General features: G+C 42.8%; 1 protein-coding gene across 6 annotated transcripts in view; it reads right to left on the minus strand.

Moving 5' to 3' along the window:
* The window catches only part of LOC121859149 (chitin deacetylase 1-like), a 34084-nt gene extending 25463 nt beyond the window's left edge, over positions 1-8621 (minus strand). For all 6 annotated transcript variants that reach the window (XM_042355885.1, XM_042355884.1, XM_042355883.1 and 3 more), the window contains exons 1-2: positions 8494-8621; positions 5135-5283 (exon numbers count right to left, since the gene is read on the minus strand). In XM_042355885.1, the coding sequence (XP_042211819.1) occupies positions 5135-5283; positions 8494-8542 (198 nt within the window). In that variant the 5' untranslated portion in view covers positions 8543-8621. The remainder of the gene's footprint in view (positions 1-5134; positions 5284-8493) is intronic.
* Positions 8622-11740: the final 3119 nt, after the last annotated feature.

Genomic DNA, 11740 nt, shown 5'->3' on the forward strand with positions numbered 1-11740 from the left:
ACTAAGATCATAATAAAAGTTTGAGTAATCGGCACACCTGGACTGACATTACGTGTATTGCAACAACCTCAGCACACCAGTAGTAATAGGCACGAGGTTAAGGATTTTCATCTGTGTTTTACATTTTACTTGATGATTTAGTCAGGTGGTGGTCGTAAGAGTGAAGAAAGAGCGTCTTGTTGTGAGTTCATAGCATGTAAGAGGTGTGTTATGTGGTAAGGTTACACTACAGTAGGGGCTTGTCGTGTGGTAAGCTCACAACATTGGCGGAGTTTATATTAATCATGATATGTTATCTACTGTTAGGGGTTACTTGTTTCTGGTTTTACTGGTTACTGTGATAAGTATGTTAAGTGCATCCTGATGGAAGGAGGAATAGGGATAAAGAAAGGGGGGAGAAGGGGAGTAAAGAGTGGTAGATAGGGATGAGAGAATGTGTAAAGGAGTAAGACAAAATAAAGCAAGAAAGAAGAAATGAAGAAAGAAGGATGAAGGGAAAAAGGGGGGAGGCTGGAAAAAAGAAAGCGGTGAGTGAGAGAGGGAGGTATGAAAGTAGAAAGCCTGTGAGTGGGGTAGACAAAGAGAGAGAGAGAGAGAGAGAGAGAGAGAGAGAGAGAGAGAGAGAGAGAGAGCTGACGGTCGACCTCTGTATAACCTTGATTAGCGAGAGACACCCCCGGACTCTAACTGTACCTCAAGTAAGGAAGTTTCACAAGCACGTTAATCCGTATTTGAGTCACCGTTTTTTTTCCCCTAATCCCAAGAAATCCACGATCGATCTTCAACACTTGACTCTTACACGATTTTGATTTTACAATTGTATAATTACTGAAAACAAAATGGCCATGGATGCTTGACTTTCACGACACCAGGGTAAAAATATGTTAAAAGATCATCAAAACTGAAAAATATTGTAGAGCTTGTAAAATTCGCTTCAATTATAGGGTAGATAATTTAGTAACGTTAATTATTGATTTGAAAGGTTAACGTGATAGACAGGTTTAATACAATGATGATTATGTTATGTCATGACGATGTTCAACACTGGGGGAATTATCAGGCTAGAACAGGGATATCAGCTGTGACCTACACGATTAATAGAACCTTATGAACACAGCCTCAGTGAGAGAACAAAATGGACTTGAGAAGATCAGTTGTTTAAGGAATACACAGAACCTGCCAGAAACCTTCACAGTAAGAGAACACATTGAAACCTTCAGAATTACGGTGAGATAAAGCATTGAACCTTCGCAGCCTCAGAGAACATCAGAGAAAGAACAAATGAAACCCCCGACAACCTCAGCGAAAGAGAACATTGAACCCCCAAAATCTCAGACAAAAACAAATGAACCCCAGAACTTTAGTGACAGAATAAATGAACTCTCCAAAAGCTCAGTGAGTGAATGCAGAGAGAACATTAAACCTAATAACCTTAGTGAGAGAACAGACATTAAACCCTTAGCTCTGGGGCTTTAGATTATTCATGTTAAATCCCGAGCCAATCAAGGTAGTGAACGAGTCATGAGGACTGAACTGGTCAGGCAGGCTGGCTGACAGGGTTGGCTGACTGTCAGGTATTGAGCAGGTTATTAAGCAGGCAGGACCAACAGCAGAGGTAACAATAGCGACATCAACAGTAGATAAACGAGCAGGTTAGCGCCCACGTAGGCAGTCCAGAAGCATAATTTAAGCAGCAGAAGTAGGAAAGAAATGAGATCAGCAGTAATAGGCGACCACTGCCAGCAGCAGGTACCCGGGGTGGCTGGCGTCAGGTGGGGTGAAAGTAGTAAAGCGAGTGTTGGTCGGCCGAGGTTTCGCCACTCTCAACTCTTGTTATTTCAGTATCTTCGTCGTCGCCGGTGCCGGATTTATGTGGGTGACCGTTAGGAAGCCGGCAAGATACACAGGGCGACAGGAGCGACCGTTAGTTGTCTTATGGAACAGAAAAGACTTAGGAGGATCTGTGAATCCTTCCAGAAAGGATGTGGACCTTCCAGGATTGGCAGGTGTGTGAAGCACCAGCAGATGTGTGAAGCACCAGCAAATGTGTGAAATACCAGCAGATGTGTGAAGTACCAGCAGATGTGTGAAGCACCGGCAGATGTGTGAAGCACCAGCAGATGTGTGAAATACCAGCAGATATGTGAAGCACTAGCAGATGCATCAAGCACCAACAAATGTGTGAAGCACTAGCAGATGCGTCAAGCACCAACAGATGTGTGAAGCACCGACAGACGTGTGAAGCACCGGCAGATGTATCAAGCACCTACAGATGTGTGAAGCACCAGCAGATGTGTGAAGCACCAGCAGATGCATCAAGCACCAACAGATGTGTGAAGCACCAGCAGATGCATCAAGCACCAACAGATGTGTGAAGCACCAGCCGATGCATCAAGCACCAACAGTTGTGTAAAGCACCGTTAGATCTGATTACATCGCTTACATAAAGCAAACAAAAACCAGCGCCCATTTTTTCCCTAGAGATCAAGTGGACTGCAGCCGGTAGTGGTGGCAGACTTTTGTTCTTACATAAAAGGATCACGAATAAGACCCAACACCTCCTGACATTTCGTTCTAGTTTGTCTTTAAAGAGCGAATACGAGAGAGAAAGATCTAGAGAAAGGGAGAGAAGATATCTTAACTAGTACATTACAGGGATAGAAACAGAGAGAGAGAGAGAGAGAGAGAGAGAGAGAGAGCGTTATGATTTATGAATCTTTAAGTTATATCTCGTCTCTTCATCCCAACCTAAAGTACCTAATCACCTATTACCTGTCCTCTCCCTTCTTCCCTCTCGCCCTACCTACACCGCACCCCCCCTACCTCCCCCCCTCTTCACCTCTCTCTCACTCCCCACCATCACCCTCCCCTCACCTGCACATTTACCCCCCTCAGATAGATACTCCTGCCTACCAGCCCCCCAGACCCCAGCTCCCCCAAACACCACCCCTTAACCAAACCACTCCCTCCTCCCTTGTTCTGATACCGGTTCTTGCTTGGTCCTCCCTCAGGACACCTGGAAGTTGACGAAGATCCACTTCTTTCCTTTTTCATCACTCCTGTAATCCTCCTTCTCTTTCCTATCCTTCCATGTCATTCCCCATCCATCTATCCATTCCCAACACTCCTCTTATCCACTCCATTCCCTTCCCTTTTCTTTCCTCTCCACCCACTCTTCCTTAACCTTACTCCTCCCCTTCTCCCAATATCTCTCCCTCCTCCTCCCGCTACTTCCTCCTCCTCCTCCCGCTACCTCTCCCTCCTCCTCCTCCCTTGGTATTGCCGGTCGTCATCAGCCGGCAAAGCAGACCTTGGAAGGCCCGTAAGGGAAAGTCCCCACAACAGACGGCCTCATCAACACCTTCTTCCACCTGACGTGCTTCGTGGTCACGCCTGGCGAACCTCATTGTTGTGGTTCTGTGACTCTTTGTTGCTAGTGGTTCTCCATGAGATTATTTTCCAGGGTTTTCTTTTCTACTGGAGTCTTAAGAACGTCTGGAGGTGATGGTTCAGAAATCACATGGTGTTTTTTTTATGTCCTTGTTTCATGTCCTCATTCCTCTATTCCTTCTTTTTTTCCCATAATTCCTTTCCCTTATTCCTACGTGCCTCCCTTCCTTCCTTCCTTCCCCCCCTCTCTCCCTCAATCCCTTTCTCTCCCCTCCCTCCCCCACCTCTCTACCCTCACAAGTTATTGCTTAAGAATCTTGCGACCATTGGGAGAAATGACTCGTAAGTGACATCATCAATAGGTGAGGTAACCACGTCCGAAAATCACGTCAATTACCAACCAACCACTCTAACAACATCATTCAACTACGTCCATCAGCCAACCACGTCAAGTAGTTGTATCAATCGGACATGTCAAACAGTTCCACTAATCAACCACGGCAGTTAATGTAGAACAGTCAGCCGACCACTACAATTCACCACTTTGATATTATTATTTTTTCCTAATATCAACAAAATATTGACATAGAAAGATAAAATCTGAATGAAAATAGAAAGAAGAGGAAGATGAATAAGAACAAAGTAAAAAAAGGACGAAGAGGGTGAAAACAAATAAAATGGAATAAACTAGGTACAGAAGGAGTAAAAGAGGAAGAAAGGAACTAAGAAAGAAAATGATGAAGTGTAGACAAAGAAGAAGAAGGAGGCGATGAATTAGAAAACAAGAAGAAGAAGCAGCCAACTGACCTGAGTTTCAGTGGAGAGAGGGACCTGACTTATTCTAGTGACCTTTAAGTTAAAAAAAATAATAATAATATATCCCACAGTGTTGATGTAGCAAGATCCCGGTGAGTTGACGTGGGTGTGGGCGTTGATGTGGGTGTGGGTGTTGATGTGGGGGTGAGAGTTGATGTGAGTGTGGGTGTTGATGTGGTATGTGAGGGTGAGCATTGATGTGAGTGTGGGCGTTGATGTGGGTGTGGGCGTTGGTGTGGGTGTTGATGTGGGGGTGAGAGTTGATGTGAGTGTGGGTGTTGATGTGGTATGTGAGGGTGAGCATTGATGTGAGTGTGGGCGTTGATGTGGGTGTGGGCGTTGATGTGGGTGGGGGCGTGGGTGTAGACATTGTTACTGTGGATTTGACGTGGCTGCAGGTAATGATATTTGACGTGTTTGTGGGGGTGAAATTGACCTGGATGGGGTTTAAGAGGTTGACGTAGGTGTAAATAAGGAACTAAAGAAAATTACGAAAGAGGGAAAAGGAAGACAACGTAAGATGGAAGAGATAGACGTAGAACAGAAACGGGGAACAAGACACAATGAAGAAGGCAATAAACTGAAGAAAAGATGTGAGAAGAAGTGCACAAGAGAACGAAAAGATAATTAAGATAGTCGATAAAGGTAGACTAAAGGCATAGAAGAAACAATATAATGGATCAGGGAAAGAGAATGAAAATAAAAGAGAGAACTGGATGAAAAATACAGTAGAAAACGAGAGAGAAAAAGACGACGCAACAATGTAAAGAATTGAAACGACAGAAAATGACAGAATTGAACAGTAAAAAAACACAAAAGCGGAAAACAGACATGGAAGAGGTCTTAAAGAAAAGGAAAAAAAAAGATGCAAGGAAACACAATTAGGAAATAATAGAACAAGGCAAAAAATGGTTGTAGTTGTACTTACTGCGTCGGTACACTGGATCACATCGCGACAGTCAGTAACCGCGAGCCTGAACCACTCTCCGGCACCCTTGTCAGAGCACAGCGCTAAAGCAAAGGCCTCGGCTTCATCCCCTGCGCCTTCAGCTTGTCGCTTCACAATATTGGCCGCCGCTAAGAGGAGGTGAGAGAGAGGTGGGTTAATATGCCATCACCAAACACACTAAATGGATATAAAATTACAACAAAATCTTGAAAATATAATGAATGAATTAAATAATACAAAATCCTATACCTAAATGAGATGAATAACGCATTCATTCAATAAAACAATAATCGAAAAGTAAAATAAATTGAACAAGCAAATATAGTTTTGAAACGCTTCAGTCATTCGGAGAAATTTGGGAATAAATGGTGAAAAAAATCGAAAAAGAAGAAAAACTAATTTGTCGTTGGTTCTTGGTCACTATCATGTGAGACTATTCATAGTAAATTATTCATAAACATAAGATACTATTTATAAGCATAGGAGACTATTGATAAACAGGAAACTACTCACAAACACTGGAGACTACTCATAAACATAGGAGACTATTACTCACAAACATAGGAGATTATTACTCACAAACATAGGAGACTACTCACAAACATAGGAGGTTACTCACAAACATAGGAGGCTACTCACAAACATAGGAGACTACTCACGAACATAGGAGGCTACTTACAAACATAGTAGATTACTCACAAACATAGGCGTTTACTCACAAACATAGCAGACTATTCACAAACTCAGAGACTACTCACAAACGCAGAGACTACTCACAAACATAGGGAACTACTCACAAACACAGAGACTACTCACAAACATAGGAGACTACTCACATACATAGGTGACTACTCATAGACTACTCATAAGCATTTGGACTTGAGCAGCACACGTGGTTAAGCCTCACTGTTATATTCTTAAAAAAATAAATAATAATATTGCTTCTGGACCTTTGGTGGACGTTATGTGAAGTTTTGTGTTGATATTCAATTAATTTTGCTATTAAGGGGAAATTCGACATTGTAATTTATAACGTATGAATAGATTATGAAATTTGTTTGGTTGCATTTATGTTAGAGAAACAAATTCGTATTGTAACGTTATCGTGTCTCGCTTGGTCCTCTGTATGAAGTAAATTTGACTCGTTTTTACGTCTTCTCGTTCGCTTAATCTGGTGGAAAATAGTGTATGTTTCGTTTAGTGTTTCCTTTCCTTCAGATATTGTAAGAGGGGTAAGTGTGTGAGAGAGAGAGAGAGAGAGAGAGAGAGAGAGGAAATTTGGGTCAAAAGCAGAAAGAATTTTAACCCCCTTAGAAAGTTGTGGTGGTCATTGCGTCCCGGTTACTACTGTGAGGGCTTCTCTCTCTCTCTCTGGCCGAAAAATTTGGTCCCTCAGATTTTCCCAAGAGGACTTCGAATACCCGTGACATGTGTGAGAAGACTGAGTACATCTAGAGAGGTTTTTTTTTTTTTAAGTAGAAGTTTTTCTGTGTGTAAGTTTCATATGAAAAGTAAGTCAATATATGGAAATGTTTTTGACGGAGAAGTTACATAATTTTGAGGATTTTTTTAGATGGATTATTTGTTTTGAATACCCGTTTGAGAAGAGTGTGTGTGTGTGTGTGTGTGTGTGTGTGTGTGTGTGTGTGTGTGTGTGTGTGTGTGTGTGTGTGTGTGTAAGACAAAGTTTACACACACACACACACACACCAAAGAAGAAGAAACCTGGTGTCTTCGAGAACTCTTGGTACATATTTTTTATCAACATTTGCATTATATGATTTTCAAGCCAAAAATAAATATTGCTTCTGGAGAAATATTAAATAAATTGATTATATATTTCACTGACTCGTATAAGAAATGTTCTGGTGGTGACATTAATGAAACGTAATGACGTGGAGCCGAAGAGCGAAAACAATTATACACTGGATGATTCTTTCTGCTTTACTCGGTCAACAAGGAGGGGAAAATAGTGAAGTTTTGCAAATTTCAGTAGACGAGGGCGGCAGTATAGTCCAGTCGCTGATGGATATGTACTTTCATCAACTAGTGTACGTTCAAATAATGAGAGCAAGAGAGAGAGAAAGAGGGAGGGAGGGAGAGAGAGAGAGAGGGAACCTACTGGTGGTTAAGCTCGTGGGTGTAGGTTCAGGGGGTGCGGCTTCAGGAAAGTGGGTCGGGGGGGTGGGGGGGAAGAAATGGTGGGAGGGGATGGGGGTAAAAGTGAGAGTGAGAGGTGACAAGTGAACTGGAAATGGTGAGGCACCGTCGGCACCTCTCAGGGAGTGGTGACAGAAAATGCGTCTTTTTCACTCGCCCTGTCTTGATCATATTCTTACACGAACATGATGATAAAATATTGATATTCTCATGTGAGAATGACTTACGAGGACTATCGTTACGTTAATATATTAATTATATAGTAATATTATTTTAACAAGAACATGACGATTATGAATTCAGTTATCACGAGAATATGATAGTTAACTCATTTTCAGGCGAACATGATAAATATTTATGGAAATATTCTCCAGCGACTTAAAACGATCATATGTTAAGGGAACAATGATTATTATTTTCAGCCGAGTATGACGCGTGAGAGTAATATTCACATACGAGTTTCTTAGACTTTTACCTCCTCAGTCGGTGTTCAGCAAGGAGGGATACTGTTACCACTCCTCACATATAATGATAATTTTTATTTTAGATATCTTTTGATTATCAGAAATGCACTTAATATTTTTTAGCCTTTTATTACAAATTTATAATTATTGAATGTGAACGGTTTTGAGAAGATTTTTTTTTTTTACGGAGTTTGGACATTTAAGTGACACTTCGACGGTGTGAGTTCTTGAAGTGTTGAAGTATAAATGTTCCTTTAGAAATTTTACTGAAAGTTTTCACAAATTATTTGGAAACGTTGAGGATTTTTAGCACGACTGAATCTTGGGATATATTCATGTATACGAGGTGAATTATGTCAGGTTGTTTACTCTAAAGACCGTCCGGAGCGAGAGAGACTTGGAGGCCCCAGCGGCTGGTGACTCCAACTCTCTATAGGTAAGGATCCGTCCCTGCCTATTCTCACTGAGTGTCGCATTTATGGAGGCGAGGCGATGGTTCATTTTCTCCTGAGGCAACGAGACACTTGTAACAGTCTTCGTCGAGATAAGGACCAAGAGACGATCACCAGCGCCAAAATATTAGGTTCCGTTGCAAGTCGACACAATTTTTCTTCAACAATATAGCACTATGAAGGGGGCACCATGACACTGAATTCCACCGTTGTGTGTATCTTTTACATGCCACTGAGACGTCCCGTACCCACTACTACTTACCAATCCCAAGAAGGGCAAGCGTTAGTACCGCAATTCGTAATCTGGTCATGATGACTCCCGGCCAGACCGTGCACTGAGAAGAGTTGCCGCCGCTCCCGCCTTATATACCCGCGGACCCACCTCGCCACTCTCACGACGACAGCCCACCGCCAGGACAACACCCGCGCCATCCCTCCAGGACAACACCCGCGCCATCGATCCAAGACAACACCCGCGCCATCCCCCCAGGACAACACCCCAGTCATCCCTCCAGGACAATACCCCCGCCATATCGCCAGGACAACACCCGCGCCATCCCGCCAGCGCGCCATCCTCCAGGACAACACTCCGCGCCATCCCTCCAGGACAACAACCCGCGCCATCCCTCCAGGACAGCGCCATCCCTCCAGGAAAACACCAAAGCCATCCTTCCAGGACAACACCAAGCCATCCTCCAGGACAACACTTGCACCTACCCTCCAGGACAACACCTGCACCTCCCCTCCAGGACAACACCTGCACCTACCCTCCAGGACAACACCTGCGCCTCCCTCTAGGACAACACCTGCCACCCATCCAGGACAACACCTGCACCACTCCAGGACAACATCTGCACTCCTGGCAAATACAATACCTGCACCACTCCAGACAACACCTGCACCTCCCATCCAGGACAGCACCTGAACCTCCCTCCAGGACAACACTGCACCTCCCATCCAGGACAGCACCTGTACCACCCATCCAGGACAACACCTGTACCACCCTCCAGGACAACACCTGTACCACCCTCCAGAACAACACCTGCACCACCCTCCAGGATAACACCTGCACCACCCCCTCCAGGACAACACCTGCACCTTCCCTCCAGGACAACACTCCACACCACCCTCCTCCCGGACAACACCTGCACCTTCCCTCCAGGAAAACGCCTGCACCACCCATCCAGGACAACACCTGCACCTCTCCTCCAGGACAACACCTGCACCTCACATCCAGGACAACACTGCACCACCCCTCTAGGACAACATCTGTACCACCCCTCCAGAACAACACCTGCACCACCCCTCCAGGATAACACCTGCACCACCCCTCCAGGACAACACCTGCACCTTCCCTCCAGGACAACACTTACTCAACCACGCCAGGACAACACTCATACTTTCCCACCAGGACAAAAAACATTTCCTCGCACCTCCCATCCAGGACAATATCACCAGACTCCCATGACAATCTTACCAAGCTTCCAGGGTCACGTGTATAGGTACTTCCGCCTTACCTGTATAACTACTCATTAAGAAACCAGTACTGTTTATCTGGCCTCATTTTATTATATCAACTGGTACATTTAACCCTGATTGATGTTTGTTTTTGTGAGTGGTTAACATCACCTGGTTAATCGATCCAAAAGCACACGTAGGAGATTGTTTTTGCTGCCTCAGTATGCTGCAGCCCTGCCGCTTGCTTCAATGACGTCATAGCAGTAACACGCGCTTGGGAAATACAGAGTTATAATTGGTCAGTATGTGTGTGTGGTTACTTATACAAAAGACCAATTGTGTTTAATTATGTGGTTATAGATTAGAATATAGTTAACGTGTTTACTTAACATTTAGAGTACAGTAGGTTAACTCTCGGTCTAGTTTAGTCAAGGTCTTGTTCTTGTACCTTGTAGTACTTATTGGTATATAATCAAGTACATCTGTTGATATTATTAGTCATAACATACAGGTACATCGTTATACGGATGCACTAAGTCACATCGGTGTATCAAAATGGCTATTAGATTCTACGTGATCTCTGTGTTTTGTGTAGTATCAGGCTGTGTCAAGTGTTACATAGACTTGTTGAGAATTACAGTTTAATAAGTGTATTACTGCCACGACTCTAACCTTGACGGGGAGTTTCTCTTTATATCAGTTTTCTTCTTATATTTTATCTCTGTTTTTGTTTTGTGGTCTTATGGGAGTTCTACATGTTATTATTTACGTGTGTGTGTGTGTGTGTGTGTGTGTGTGTGTGTGTGTGTGTGTGTGTGTGTGTGTTATGTAGGTAAATAATTTGTGACAAGAGTTAAAATTGAATAGTTTTTTTTTATAATTTTTTTTTTTATTGTGTTAGTTGGGATATTCTGGTAATGTATAAATTTTGTGAAGGCGTCAGACAATGAGATACAGTTGAAGAGAAGTTATGATGAGTTACTGTACACTTTCTCTCCCTGTAATCATCATCTGTGTTGTCTGATTATAATGAGAAATAAAACCAAGGAACGAGAGATTTATTTCAATTCATCTAAAAAAGTGGGATTATTTTGGTTATTTTTCACATTTCCAAGATTTTTTTTCCTCTTATAAGTTCTAAGCTTTAATATAATATGACTTACGTGGAAAGAAGGTGAGGAAAATTTGACATAAGGATTAGTAGCAGTAGATCTCTAGTGAGGGAACTTGTCAAGCTGGTGAACGAGGTAGTCAGATGGGTTACCGGTGTGACGTCACGCAGTAATGACGGGAGCGGCGCAAACCCAACACTTACTCTGAGCAGTTGTTACCCGTGGCAGATGTTTTAGTGTATGTTTGGTTTTTTCCCCGAGGAGCAACAGGTGTAGTAGCTTGTATCTTTTGATTTATATTAGTAATGTATATCTCAGGTTCATTAGTATAGAATTAAAAATAAACTGAGCACATTTTTTATTTATTTATTTATTTATTTTTCAAAGAATTCGATATACAAAGTAGTATCTAGTCTCATCTTTTTCTTTGGTAAAACTCCATAAAAGCTGCCATGTTATCAGAACTATCCCCGCACCTGCCAGAAGACTCATGTCACTCTACTCCTTCCTGTTGTGTTAATACTCTTAACTATTTTGTAAACTCTCTCTTATTAACTCTCAGTCAGTTTATTAAGGTTCACAGTTAACACGACACAAGTGATATCCTGGTCCCAGAGGCCCATCATTAACTTCTGTATAAACACACTATTAAAAACAATACCGTGCTCATTCCAGGACTGCGTTACACTTACCGTCCCTTATTTTCTGAAACCCAAGACGAAGAATTTGGGTAAAGTTTCCCGTTTAGACTTGAAGCTTGGGTCTCACTTTACTCAAATTCTTCATCATGAGTTTCAGAACATAACGCTAGAGGGGGTTGGCTTTTTTTCTTTGACTGCTCCTTTTTTTTTGGAGGGGGGGGGAAGGTTATGGGAGGTCATGAGGTCACGGCGTCATACATGAAGGCTACTGCTGTCAGGAATATTATACGTCTCATCG

Source organism: Homarus americanus, unplaced genomic scaffold, assembly GCF_018991925.1.
Source record: "Homarus americanus isolate GMGI-L3 unplaced genomic scaffold, GMGI_Hamer_2.0 scaffold50924, whole genome shotgun sequence".
Classification (NCBI taxonomy): domain Eukaryota; kingdom Metazoa; phylum Arthropoda; class Malacostraca; order Decapoda; family Nephropidae; genus Homarus; species Homarus americanus.